Source organism: Salmo trutta, chromosome 7 (genome assembly GCF_901001165.1).
Source record: "Salmo trutta chromosome 7, fSalTru1.1, whole genome shotgun sequence".
Taxonomy (NCBI): Eukaryota; Metazoa; Chordata; class Actinopteri; order Salmoniformes; family Salmonidae; genus Salmo; species Salmo trutta.
The window spans coordinates 11,175,364-11,190,125 of record NC_042963.1 but is presented as its reverse complement, the minus strand read 5'-3'; the positions used below and the strand labels follow the sequence as shown (position 1 = coordinate 11,190,125).

The following is a 14,762-nucleotide window of genomic DNA, read 5'->3' as shown; positions in this document are numbered from 1 at the left end:
TAGTTTAGTCCTTGATCCTGTTGTTACAGACCACGAATTGACACAATAATCAGAGATTGTTTTATTCTTGAAACAGCCAGACGTGTCTCTCGCAGTAGGTATTGCATTTAGAAGTAAACTTCAGGGCAGCGCTCAGCGCCATGCCAACTGTTAAGCAAACCAATTAAAGGTGAAGACCATTTAAATAGAAATGCTCCGGGTTGTAATCATGGTGAAAACATAAAGGTCCTCTGCAAGCTGACTAAACAGAGAAAGAGGACTGAATAATAGATTGGCGACACAGTAAAACAGGTTTTAAGATTTTTCACTGCTTCTCTCTTTGCTCATTGTTCTGTGGTGTACATTCTCTCTCTGTGATGTACATCCTCTCTCTGTGATGTACATCCTCACTCTGTGGTGTACATCCTCACTCTGTGGTGTACATCCTCTCTATGTGGTGTGCATCCTCTCTCTGTGATGTACATCCTCTCTCTGTGGTGTGCATCCTCTCTCTGTGGTGTACATCCTCTCTCTGTGGTGTACATCCTCTCTCTGTGGTGTACATCCTCTCTCTGTGATGTACATCCTCTCTCTGTGGTGTACATCCTCTCTCTGTGATGTACATCCTCACTCTGTGGTGTACATCCTCTCTCTGTGGTGTGCATCCTCTCTCTGTGGCGTGCATCCTCTCTCTGTGGCGTGCATCCTCTCTCTGTGGTGTACATCCTCTCTCTGTGGTGTACATCCTCTCTCTGTGATGTACATCCTCTCTCTGTGATGTACATCCTCTCTCTGTGATGTACATCCTCACTCTGTGATCTACATCCCCTCTCTGTGATGTACATCCTCTCTCTGTGATGTACATCCTCTCTCTGTGATGTACATCCTCTCTCAGTGGTGGAAAAACAGATAAACTACTGGTCCTGTAATCAACGGAGAGAGAGAAATCCCCAAATAGTCAGATCCCTAAACACAGCTATCGGCACTGGCCCTCTGGCCTACCCCTTCCCACTGTAGCAGCCAGCCAGGCAAAGCCAGGGGCAGGGGCAGAGGAGGTAGGTGTTTGTTCATCGCATCCGTTCCAGCATTCCCACATCCCCTCCCACTCAGTGAGCACAAACAACCCCTTAGATCTCCTAAAGAGAGGCGCACACACACACACACACACACACAGAACACGGGGGATACGAGGCGAGGAGGTGGGTGTGAGGGTGGGCAGTGCAGTCAGAGCCCTGGATTGGAGGGCTGGAGATGCTTTTTGCATTCCAATGAGACTCCGAAAACTCAGCACCAAGGTTAATCTAGATGTCAAAGTCTGCTGACAGCGCAGGAGATTGCTCCTGGGTGACATCCCATCTGAAGTCTTAACGCTGCAGTCAATTTCATCCCTCCCTCCAGGAAATGGAGTCAGGTTTGCCGTTTTTGTGAGAGTATGCAAGACTGTACATGGCAGGATTTTCTCATTTTCTCTTCATTTTACACTCCTCTTTTATGTTTCTGAGAGGATATATTCTGTTTTCTCATGTTTTGTCATGATATAATGCATGTGGTATTAGTGCTGTGTCTGCATGCATCTGGGACAACAGTCTGATCAACTGTGGCTCATTCTTTCAATCAGTCTAGGCCAACAAAACCATGCGACACTAAGTCAAGACAAAAATGTGTGAAACTTCTTTTGAAACAACTGTCATAGTTATCTGTCATAGGAATAACATCTGGCGGAAGATGGCATCACAAAATCTACTTTTGACTGTTCTTCAAAACCCCTCTTCTGAACCTGTATGGTTGTACTCGTCTCCAAGATAAGAGGGATAACTGCCGGTTTATAGTCTCATAACTAAAGGAGCGTTTCTAAAATCAGATAAGGACATTTTAATTAAATGCTTTGAAGGTAGGTCAAACATAATTTATCATGCAGGGAAGGAGAGAGGGGATAACTACCTGTTGTTGCTAGGATGGCTGTTCTGCAACGCCAGCGCTGATGCAAACGGACTCCATCAAGTACATTAGATATTCATCCTGTCCATAATTCAGTAACATTACCCTCCCAAACATGACGAAAGTAACACAAAAATGTGGTAAGCTGGAAACAAAAAAGGATCTTAGACTATGTTTTTGGTGTAAACTTGCCGTTCCTGCTGTGTGTGTGGGGACAGGCGGAGATAGCAGAGGAGTGCTGCTGTAGCAGGCTAGCTCCACGGGGCCCTGGGTTATGAAGTGCTCAAAGAGAGCTCATTTCAACTGCAATGTTCCGCTTTCCTGCCTCCCTCCTCACTCCTCCCCATCATGATTAAGGTCTTAAACCCCTCATCAATCGTCGGCCTCTTCACTGCAGCAGCCATAACACGACACCGGCAGCCAGCTCTGTTCTCCTCTCTGGCCAATAGACAGCGCTATATTACTGGGCTGAAACATGCTAAGCATACGACCTTCACTGCATTATCCCAGCTCTGCTCTGCCTCCTCAACTGACCTCAAGCGATTACCCCCCAGCCAGGCCATCGTATTTAAAGGATATCTAAAAGCTGGAGCCAAAACCTCCTTTCATTGGTAATTTTCCCCCATTTCTGCAAGGTCAACTCATTAGAGTTGCAACCTTAGGTGCTTGTCCACTGTCACCTCCTACCGGTCACAGTTACTTTACTTACAGTTACCTCTCTGCTCAGTCATACGCTGAGGCCATCTCCGGTATTCTTAGAATCAACTAATTCATCTATTTTCTCTCTGATGGATAAATAAGACATTGACTTCACATAAAGACATGTCGCCCTCCACTTCTCTCTCCCCTCAGTCGTCCACCCAAAGTCTCCCGCCCCGCCCCGTCCACAGTCTATCCCCCTCCCGCTGCTACCATCAGCACTAAAGCGTACTCTGTCCATGGGTCATTGAGCATTGATCAGCTTCAAGGTAAATGGAGTGTAAAATGCTTGGCTCTGGCCTTTCAGTCAAGTCACACACCTAATGATGAGAATCATCCTGAGGATACAGTGGCAAGAGCCATGATGTCTTGACACATTCTGAAAACACAACGTCCCCTACACTGGGATTTATACAGCACAGTCCAAGGGGGCTATAAAGGAGGGTAATGTAAACACATTTTATTTCAGTAACTCATTATGCAATACTGTTTATCAAACTATGTTATATCTAATTTGAATATGATAGTATAGACTATCAATGTGCACTGTCCTTTACATTGTGGTTGCCTTGCGGTACCTATAAGTTCCTCCCGTCAAGGTTTACCGTGGTACATTTACATTTTAGTCATTAGTACACAGGCTTATCCAGAACCACTGCGTACATTTTCATACTGGTCCCCTGTAGGAATCGAACCCACAACCCTAGCATTGCAAGAGCCATGCTCTACCAACTGAGCTACATTCTCAATCCAGTGTGGAATTGGTTAATACATGAGGCTCTGAGTCTGTTGTTTCCTATAGGAGCTTAGCTTGGGTAACAACCTCAGAAGTGACATGTCTGTTTCCTTCCAATTAGGACCTAATCTGGCACTAATAGTCTCTGTGCACTGCATATGATGTGTAAAATCTCCTAAGTCGCCCTAATGGCTTTTTTTTTCAATTATAACCAGTCCGTAATTTGTGCACTCATCCATGGAGGAGGTGTTAGGAGAGGAAGAGGGCAGAATTGTTTACCAGTGGAGCCACAATCACAGGCTGGAGGAGAGGAGTGTACTGTGGTGCTCTACCGGGGGAAATCTCCATGACTTCGTGTGGGAGCTCAGGACTCATACAGCCAGCCGGGTGAATTGGAAAGTCATTGAATGCAGACAGCAGGAAGCAGCAGGCCTCAAAACACGACAGGAATATTAAAGGAAGAGGCATCTTATCATACATAACTACAGTATGTCAGAGTCACACACCGGTCTTTGAAAGCTTCTGAAATCCTCCCCATCCCTGCTCGTTCATACAGAGAGAATGACTGGATCTCTCAAGGAATAAAATAGGAAACCAGATCAAATGTTCCTGTCACTTTCCCTTCCAAGCCAGATGCACCTAGGAAACTTTGTCGATGTGAATTCAGAGATTAAGGTGAAGAGTATTTTTTTGATGTTGTGATTAGGTAGAAGATGGGAAAACTACTTTTCAACTTCTTGCTAAAAAAGATGAGAAAACTTTGAGTATCTCGCCATTCTAACGTGAAGGAACTTTTAATTTGAAAGAAAAGTACAGTATTTGTAAGTTTGACCAGATAATTCATATTGAAGCTTTTAAAATACATTTTTGTTGAAGTAGGCAAATGATTCTGTACATAAACGTTAATATGAAATTGATCACATAATAATATATCACCTTGTTAAAAAAATGCAGATAGGCAAAACATGGTGCCAGTTTGGCTCAGCATTGAATAATTATGGATTTATCATTGGGGTGTTATTGAGACTAAACACAACCTTGAATGATTACATTACTCAGCGTAAGCAAGAGGAGAGAGAGCGAAGGAGAGCGAGAGAAGGAGAGAGCGAAGGAGAGCGAGAGAGAGAGAGAGAGAGAGCGGTAGAGAGAGTGAGCGTGAGAGAGGAGCACTTTCTCCCAAAGCCCCAGTGTTTGTCATCACAGCGTAATGTTCCAAACAGCCCCCATAGCTACAGAGTGCTCCATCACTAATACGTAATGAATAATTCACGTCACTGTGGTCTGCCATGTTTGCTATTGTTTAACATTGGGAGAGCTGAGAAAGATAAAGGATCGTTTGCAGAAATCTTGCGCACATTGAGAGAAGAAAACATTCTCAAGCCTGCATTACAGTAATGCTTTAACTTGAATGTACGTGTACAGAGAATGGAAAATGAGAGGCAGTTACTACTATTATATGAATGTATAGTGTCTAGTAGCGCATTTCCTGTATAAACTGCAGAAATTGAAACATCAGGGTCATGACTATCTGAAGGCAGTAGAATAACATTATCCACAACCTGGAAAACAAGATGAAGTATAATACAATGCCATATGAATGTAATTTTCAGAACACAGCCGGTGACAGCTTATAATGCTATATCATAGCTATAGCTCTTTGCTCTGGCTAGATGTACATGAGATACATGGTGATACAGAATGTGGGGCTGAGAGCAAATCTAAGCCTAGATTACACTGAAAGAACAACAGTGAGCTGGAATGAGGGGAAGTGGGGCGCTATGTAAGATCATCATAAATTCATACTGTAACTGTATGCATCCTGCTCAGTCTGTCTAAGCTCACATCATGATTACGCTACTGACAGTCTACTTCCTGTTCATGTCTCAACCTAACATCCTGACTCGTAAGGTCACATTGTAATCAAATATCCAAATCAAATGATAAGACTCTAAATAAAGTCGATTAAATTCATTAAAAGCAACAGAAACAACACACTGACCAGGTGAAGAAAATAGTAACACAAATGAAAGATTATCAAAATATCTATAGGATTCACTCACCATTACAACACACCAAGAAACTAAAATAATCTAAATAGGAAATGAAATAAGTTAACATATTTTTGTGACATAGAAATTTACAGTATATACATTCAATTTTAAATTAAGATGACTGTGTTGATTGTTGGCTCTGTCTTTCCTATGAGTTCCACATCTCAATGAAAAGCTGTTTCCTCTCAGTAGCCAATCGCCTTGTCGGATCCAGAGTCAGAGAATAGATCCAGCCAATCGGAGTGCAGTAAGGCTTTCTTCAAAAAGTCCCAGCCAATTGTCTGACTTGCCAATAACAAGAGGTCATCTCCAACAGGTGACATACAGTACCCTTAGCAAGAAACATGGCAGATATCCACACTTTGAAAATAAAAATAAATAAAAAATATATATAATATATATTTATAAAATGAAAAAGAAAATCACCTGGGAGTTTGATCTTCTGTCAAGCTGTCAGGATACCAAAAGCAAACCATTTTTCCAGGGTTTTCAGCTTTTTTTTGTGTACTTTTTGTAATTTAGTCATTTTCTAGCATTTTTTTTTTGTGATACTTTAAGTAGGCTGTTTTTACCAAAAAAAGAAATAATGTCCTCTTCATACAGTATTCAGTAACTGTACAATTTTAAATGCAGGTAAACAAAATGTAAAAGTGCTTTTTTAAATACTGTTATCCAGTGTATCGAAAGGAGTAGCAGGCACTTAAGTCCATCCCCATTTTGTAGGTGTTTGACAGTGGAGCAATAAGGTGCTCGTTGTTTGGGTTATTCCTGGGGTTTTGTTCATCTGTTGGGTAGAGACAGACAGAAAAACAGACAGATAGACAAACCCCAACGTACACTAGCCCAGGATGTCCAGGTAGACAGGCGTGGCTTTGCCCAAGGCATAGAGGATTTTCTGGATATCCTTGATGATCAGCCTCTGCTGGGGCTCCCTCTGCCAGCAACCCAACATGATGTCATACACCTCCTTGGGACAAACTCGTGGCCTCTCCAAAACCCGTCCTTGCGTAATACACTCGATGACCTGGGGCGAGAGAGAGAGAAAGAGGTCACAACCCAATTTAGAGTATTATACTGTTTACCAAGAGCACCACGAGACATTTACAGGCCGAATTATGTTTTGCTTAATCACCTTTATTAGCATCCCCCAGGCTATAGCACCACAATATGTGTACTGTTGTAATTACATGGGCACAATGACCAGGTCATAAGGAATATTTAAAAGTGAAAGGTTATGCAGTGCGCATAAACAAACACACAGATGCAGTGTTGTCAGACTTGCCTGCTGATGTAAATCGGGACATGTATCATTTTACATGTGATCCCTCTGGGGTATGGTGGGAATTAGGAGTGTATGAGCTGTATAGGTTGTTATCAATACATGTCACAATAAGGTTGCAGAACATTCGATTGGCCTCCTGGGGGGCAGGTAAAGCCTAAAGCTGCACTGTTAGCCAAATTGGAAATGGAATTACAATGGAGCAGGGTGGAAACACAATTGAAATGTATTTACAGAAGGGCTGTGGTCACCATTTAAGTAATACATGAAATATATACACCACATTGTGGATCCATTATTTTCCAATTTCCATCTTATAGCAACCTAGCACAAGAATGTACTGTTTAGTCAAACCTTCTAGGGTTGCTATTAGATAGAGCCCTTGTGTGAAGGAGAACAATGGCAGAGCAGACAGCCATTTTCCTCCAAATATTCTTTTTTTTTTTGCCAGCTGGAATAAAAATGTAAGAGGACCAGTGCTTCTATAGCACAAAACAATATCACATCTGTGCTGTTTCACGGTGATGTTGTTAGGCTACATCGTACCATTGTTTCCTCTTCAGAGTGCACTGTATAATAAGTGATTATATCAAGTTCTTTGTGGATGGATTTAACTAGCTTGCTAGAAGGTACGCTACACATTAGGAGATTAGTAGACCATCAGTTGGATATGGACTGAAAGACAGACGAGGACCACTAATGCCCCATTCACATTACATCTGAGGAGTCCGTTGCGTCGGCTGTCATTCATTTCAATGGGGGACGTTCACAACAAAGAGGTATCGCAGTGCCCCCTTGTGGTTGAAGGCTCTGTTGCGAAACGTTACCAAACCACAGAACAAGATGAAAATGTGGATTTCGACGATGGCTTTATGGGATTGCTAGCAATTTGTAAACAATTATCCATTCCTATAAGGGATGTTTTATTATCAACTGAAACACTATGTTTCTCCTGTCTTGAATAAATAGATAACATTTATTTTTAATGACCTCTGATGAGACTAGTCTCTCCATCTTGTCTTGTATTGTGTTGAAACCCTTTACTCTTCATTCAGTAGCGGAACGAAATTGCATGAAGATGACGTACGGCTTAATAAAGAAGACCTCTAAGCAAGATGAATGGAGTGAAACGGGGCGGGATCATCAACTTCCCAAATCGGGTTGCTGTAGGTGTCCTGGAGAGCAGGTAGTTTGCCTCCGGTGATGCGTTGGGCAGAGAGCACCACCCTCTGGAGAGCACTGCAGTTGCCGTACCAGGCGGTGACACAGCCCAACAGGATGCTCTCAATTGTGCATCTGTAAAAGTTTGTGAGGGTTTTAGGGGCCAAGCCAAATGAATTTTTCTGAAGTCTACGATCAGCTCCTTTGTTTTGTTGACGTTGAGTGAGAGGTTATTTTCCTGCCACCGCTCTCCCAGGGCCCTCACCTCCTCCCTGTAGACTGTCTTGTCATTGTTCGTAATCAGGCCTAGTTTTACTTACGTAGTGCTTATGGTTGTCCATCGTATTTGATGATGACTTCCACTTTGAGTTAACGGTGAATTATTTGGTGACTGTAGAGTCCAATCTGAGATCCACAAACTTTATTGGAGGTGGGGCATATGCAGTCTGTGTTGGCAGGGGCAGGCATGGTTGTATGTCTCCTGAGCTATTTTTGCTGTCTCTTTGTGCTCCTTTCCTCCTCCCACCTCAGTACACCGCAGGTGGAACGGTTGGCAGCAGCATCCTCTAGGGCCCCAGTGTTGAGGATCAGTGAAGTGGAGTTGCTGATCCTCAACGGGGTGGCCCGTCAGGAAGTCCAGGACCCAGTTGCACAGGGCCGGGTGTATACCCAGGGCCCCAAGCTTAATGATGAGCTTGGAGGGTACTATGGTGTTGAAGGTTGAGCTATAGTCAATGAACAGCATTCTTACATAGGTATTCCTCTTGTCCAGATGGGATAGGGCAGTGTGCAGTGCAATGGCGATTGCATCGTCTGTGGATCTATTGGGGCGGTAAGCAAATTGAAGTGAGTCTAGAGTGTCAGGTAAGGTAGACGGGATATGATCCTTAACTAGCTTCTCAAAGCACTTTATGATTACAGAATTGATTTCTATGGGGATCATCATTTAGTTCAGTTACCTTTGCTTTCTTGGGTACAGGAACAATGGTGGACATCATGATGCATGTGGGGACAGTAGACTAGGATAGGGAGAGATTGAACGTGTCCGTAAATACTCCAGCCAGCTGGTCTGCACATGCTCTGAGGACGTGGCTAGGGATGCCGTCTGAGCCGGCAGCCTTGCGAGGGTTTACACGCTTAAATGTGTTACTCACCTCATAGTCCTTGATAGCGGGCCGCATCGGTGGCACTGTGTTATCCTCAAAGCGGGTGAAGGTATTTAGCTTGTTCGGAAGCAAGATGTCGGTGTCCACAACGTGGCTGGTTTTCCCTTTGTAGTCCGTGATTGTCTGTGGACCCTGCCACATACGTCTCGTGTCTGGGCCGTTGAATTGCGCCTCCACTTTGTCTCTGTACTGACTTTTTGCCTGTTTGATTGCCTTACGGAGGGAATAACTACACTGTTTGTATTCTGCCATATTCCCAGTCACCTTGCCATGGTTAAATGCGGTGGTTCGCGCTTTCAGTTTTGCACGAATGCTGCCATCTATCCACGTTTTCTGATTTGGGTAGGTTTTAATAGTCACAGTGGGTATAACATCTCCGATACACTTCCTGATGAACTCAGTCACCATATCCGTGTATTCGTCAATGTTATTCTAAGAGGCTTCCAGGATGATCATAACAATCTTGAAGCATGGATTCCTATTGGTCATACCAGTGTTGAATAAACCTTAGCACGGGTACTTCCTGTTTGAGTTTCTGCCTCTAGGAAGGGAGGAGCAAAATGGAGTTGTCATCAGATATGCCGAAGGAAGGGCGGGGGAGGGCCTTGTAGGCATTTCAAAAAGTTGAATAGCAGTGGTCCAATGTTTTTCCAGAGTGAGTACTACAGTCTGTGTTGGTAGAACTTCAGTAGCATTTTCCTCAAATTTGCTTTGTTAAAATCTCCAGCTACAATAAATGCGGCCTCAGGATTTGTGGTTTCCAGTTTGCATAAAGTCCAGGTAAGTTCTTTAAAGGGCTGTCGTGGTATCGGCTTGAGGGGGAATATACACAGCTGTGACTGTAACCGAAGAGAATTCTCTTGGGAGGTAATACAGTCAGCATTTGATTGTGAGGTATTCTAGGTCGGGTGAATAAAAGGACCTGAGTTTCTGTATGTTATCACAATCACACCATGAGTAGTTAATCATGAAACACACCCCCTCCTTTCTTCTTCCCAGAGAGTTCTTTATTCCTGTCTGCGCGATGTACTGAGAACCCAGCTGGCTGTACGGATGTGGACAGTATATCCCAAGAGAGCTATGATTCTGTGAAACAGAGTATGTTACAGTCCCTGATGTCTCTCTGGAAGGAGATCCTCGCCCTAAGCTCATCTTCTTTATTATCCAGAGACTGAACATTAGCGAGTAATATACTCGGAAGCAGTGGATGGTGTGCACGCCAGCTTTATCACAGCTTTAATAAAGTGAACGGTGGGGTGGCTAGTATATCTGTTACATCTGCTATCCAACACAACAGATTACCCATCATGTTTAAGCTAAAACATTGCATATTAATTATACTACAATGTCATATCCGAAACAAAAAAACTCTGACAATACTTTTATTTCCCTTTTGACCCACATTTTAATCGCATAGACAATCAGGGGAAATGCAGAATATCAAAAGTGTCGCACAAGCATGAAGATGGGATGCTCGAGGGGGGATGGGGTCGTTCCTGCAGCTGTGCCCACATGCAGGAAACCAATGGGATAGTCAATGGTGGGTACAATCACATTTTACATTTTAGTCATTTAGCAGACGCTCTTATCCAGAGCGACTTACAGTAGTGAATGCATACATTTCATTTCATGCATTTTTTTTTTTCTACTGGCCCCCCATGGGAATCAAACTCACAACCCTGGCATTGCAAACACCATGCTCTACCAACTGAGCCACAGGGAAGACAATGGATGGAAAATGTACCTAAACCACACATACTGTACTTGTCAGGTATAGTATGGTTTTATTTTACATCAATGAAATGTCCAATTAATGGTGGCCAATACTGAGAGATAGAGGAATAGTTTTTGTGCTCTAATGCACTGAAGTGGGCTGCTCCTGCTGAGAATGGAATGTTCAAAATTAAATGAAAATCGGACATTATTGATAACCTATTGATCTGGTGTTTTCTGTTGAATGGGTATGAGAACAGCTTCAGGTTCACATCCACAGTCAAAGACAAAGTAACCTGTCATGAGCAATAATTACCAATGAATCCACTCTGCGCTGTGACAAACCGGTCAGGGACGATAACGGGATTGCATTGCTAGTTAGGCACACCTTTGAGTTTTATGTTATGTTGTTTATGTTTTCATGTTATTTTACTCTGCTGCTCATTGTGATTAGATAGCAGGTGTGTTTACTGCTACATATTATACAGAAACCTGTTTAGCAAAAAATAAGACTACTTAAATCTAGGGTTAAACAATTACAATTGAGTTGGATAGCTTTGTTGTGCGGTCTGTGTCTATTTTAGGAACAGTGAGAGGCTGTGTTGTCATCAGCGTGATACGCTGTCTGCACAACTGTAGCCCGAAGGCTAAGAGCTCTTTCCACAGGCGTTCAGTCAGTGAGTCACCACAGCCCCCCAGACTGCAGCCCAACCTTGTTACATTTACATTCACAGCACCTCCACATAATTCATATTTATAAAAGACTTCTGGCGTGGGAGACCTTGTTGTTTCTCTACCTATGGCTGGCCTCAGCATTGATTTATAATGCTGCTTTTCAGGTCTCAACGTAATAAGACAAGTTAGAAAAGCTGAAAGCTGCCGTAAATATATTAATTTGCTAAACAATGTCCCTGTCAAACTGTACATGCTGATGTTTGGCTGGAACCCCAAGCAGTGTTGTTCTGACATTTTAATTATCATGCCTTTTTAGGTTTGGTGGTCTACATTGTGCATTGCAACCCACTATTTCACCAAAGTCGCTGCAGAACAGTATATTAGTATAGTGCTTCTGTCAATGTCTACAGTGTGATGTCTTTATGCTTGAGAGGAAGATCAGTGGCACATGTCTGCACATTATCATTACTGCCATGTACTGTATATAGAGGACCTGCAACAAAATGGCTGCTCACCTCTTATTACCCCTTATTCTTTGAGTGTGATTTATGGTGTCTGAAAGGCATGTGTGTGTTTGTGTGTAAGTGGGAGTTGAGACTGGGAATGATTTGATTTCAATACGCTCAGCTCACACTAGTATAATGTAGGTGCTGCTCTCTTGTCATCTTTGCTTAAGTCAGGGATAGGCAACTTTAATCTGAACTCATCACGAGGGGCCGCAGTTGCTTACCCACATCCATAACCACATTTTAAAGGCCTCACTCTTGACAGTAGAGAGACATTCAGTTCATTTCGCCATGGGGCGTAGAGAAAGCGTTGCAGTTTTAAAGCAAGTTTGCAGCAATACTACATATGTTGCCATGGGGCGGAGAGACGATTTTGCAATTTTGTAACTAATTTCATGCAATTCTACTCATTTTGCCATGGAGTGGAAAGAAATGTTTGCAGTTTTTAATATGATGTCTGAGTGAGACTGACTAACAAAATCAATGGCGGACTAATTCGACCATGATTACTAAATTCAGATAGCTGGCCGCTAGACTAATTTACTAATCTAAAAATGTTTTGCTGACATGGGCTAATGGAGTGACTATCAGTAGTTATGTTTCCATTAACTTGTCTAGTGTTTTTTTGTTGACATGTAGAACGTTGCATAGAAAATAGATGTGGCAATTGCCTGCAAGGGTGTTTCCATTTAACCATCTTGTGTCGATAAAAACCTGCTGGATATAATGACATCACATCTAAACATTTTGTAAAATCACATCTAAAAATGTTGTAAAATCCTAGTGCCAAATAAAAATCTTGTTTGAAGTGTTTTCATTAACCATTTAGGCAAATTGCGCATTAATAAATTGTTGACAGCCTGTATCCCTCCCACCTATCCATTTTATGTTTCAGAGACCCCACGAAAGCCAGCGTGAATAAAATGCAATAATTGACTAATATATTCCGTATTCTCATAATTCTCATGTGCCGATCAACGTATCGCCACGGTCCGTGGTCGCCATGGTGAAAATTACACTCCTGTCGATCTGAAATAATTGGATGGTGAAACTTGTTAGCCAACCAGAAAAAAAATGTGACGCAATTCAGGCATTCTTGAAAGTCAGCACAATCGTTGTCCTGCAAAGAAACATTATTAAAAAAAATTCTATAAATTGCAAGCCGAAGGCATTTAGAACAAAATGTGGAGTGGAGCTTATGATGACATCACGTGTCCCTTGTATCTTCAAAAGTATTCAGCAATCATCATTTATTTGAAAAACAGTTTCCATCCTCATTTGTCGCAATAAAGAAAGTTAAAAATAAAATTCCACCCATGTCGAACAGATAAAAATGTTGTCCATCTTCATAGAATGTCTCCTATTGCTGCCGTTTCCATTTCACGTCGTAATTTCTTTTTTCTTTTTTTTTATCACATTGTTTTTGTCGAACAAACCTGGGTCAATGGAATCCTGCCAAGTGACTGACAAAACAAGAGAAGAACTGCTGATGCACAACCAAATTTCGAAATTGCACCATGTGTATTCTACTATTCTAACTCGCAACAGTAAGCTGAGGGGGGGATTGATCCGAGGGCCTTCAAAAGGGGAGCCGTGGGACGCCAGTTGCCCATCCCTGATTTCCGTCTTAATTGATTTCTCTTCTGGTCCAATATTGAGCCCAAAGGCCACTCTAAGAATAGGCCAATTAACCTATCTCACACTGCACCGTTCTAGGGATTAGTAAGAGACTGTACTGGATGGTAGTCTTGGCCAAGGCAACAACTGTTGAATGCACATTACTGCATTGTGTGGTTATGTTGCTTATTATCATCACTGTATTGCAGAAAAAATGGCAGAATACGAAGATGTGTGTGCTTGGCCAACGGAACAGGAAATATCTCTACATTTGGCCCATGAGGTCTGACAACAGCCTTCATATTGGATTACATTCCTAAACCCAAAATACAGGCATACTGCATACCGGTACCCCCTGTATATAGCCTTGTTATTGTTATTTGATTGTGTTACTTTTCATTATTTTTTACTTTAGTTTAATTGGTAAACATTTTCTTAACTCATTCTTGAACTGCACTGTTGGTTAAGAGCTTGTAAGTAAGCATTTAACGGTAATGTCTACACATGTTGTATTCGGCGCATGTGACAAATAAAGTTTCATTTGATTACGATATAAACCACTGAAATGTGAGTTGAACCCCTCTGTCCATGCAGTTACAGTACCTCATTGTTGGCCAGTTGAAACCATGGCTGCTTCCCGTAGGTGAAGATCTCCCAGAGGATCACACCAAAGCTCCACACGTCGCTCTCTGTAGTAAACTTCCTGTACATGATGCTCTCAGGGGGCATCCAACGGATGGGCAGCATGGTGTGGCCCCCCACCTGGAAGCGAGAGAGAGAGAGAGAGCGAGAGAGAGGGAGAACAACAGATGTCAGCACACAACATTATAGACCTAGACTAATGGCTCAAAGGGATTTGAAGGTTAAATCACAACTGAAAAAGAAAAAAAAGAAAACTATTGTACATGTGAAAGAAACTGTAAACAATACTTTTTTAACGACATATTCACCGAAAGGCATGCAGCAGACACACTTCGAATACTTCTAGATGGTCTTTTCTAGTTTTTTTTTTAAACTTGTATTTTTCTTATAAAATATTTGAGAAGAAGGGAAACCTACACAGCCCTGTAACACAGAAGATGAAGAAGAGTCAATGAGGCTCAGCTGGGAGGAGGAAGAGAAGATGGAGCCAAGAGAGGGAAGGAAAAAGGATCCATTAAAGAGGTTTGACAGCTTCAAGCCATGCAGCAACATAAATGAAGTCTTCCCCTCAGCCTTCCCTTCCCACTGTCTGTCTGACTG

General features: G+C 42.5%; 1 protein-coding gene across 7 annotated transcripts in view; it reads right to left on the bottom strand.

Annotated features, from left to right (window-relative positions):
- Nucleotides 1-4,037: 4,037 nt before the first annotated feature.
- Nucleotides 4,038-14,762, bottom strand: part of ntrk3a (neurotrophic tyrosine kinase, receptor, type 3a) — a 254,558-nt gene continuing 243,833 nt past the window's right edge. For 4 of the 7 annotated variants that reach the window (XM_029757958.1, XM_029757961.1, XM_029757964.1 and 1 more), the window contains 3 exons: nt 14,580-14,585; nt 14,124-14,282; nt 4,038-6,427 (listed from right to left, as the gene is read on the bottom strand). In XM_029757958.1, coding sequence (XP_029613818.1) covers nt 6,242-6,427; nt 14,124-14,282; nt 14,580-14,585 — 351 coding nt within the window. In that variant the 3' untranslated portion in view covers nt 4,038-6,241. The remainder of the gene's footprint in view (nt 6,428-14,123; nt 14,283-14,579; nt 14,586-14,762) is intronic. The other 3 variants (XM_029757959.1, XM_029757965.1, XM_029757966.1) reach the window with 1 other exon arrangement.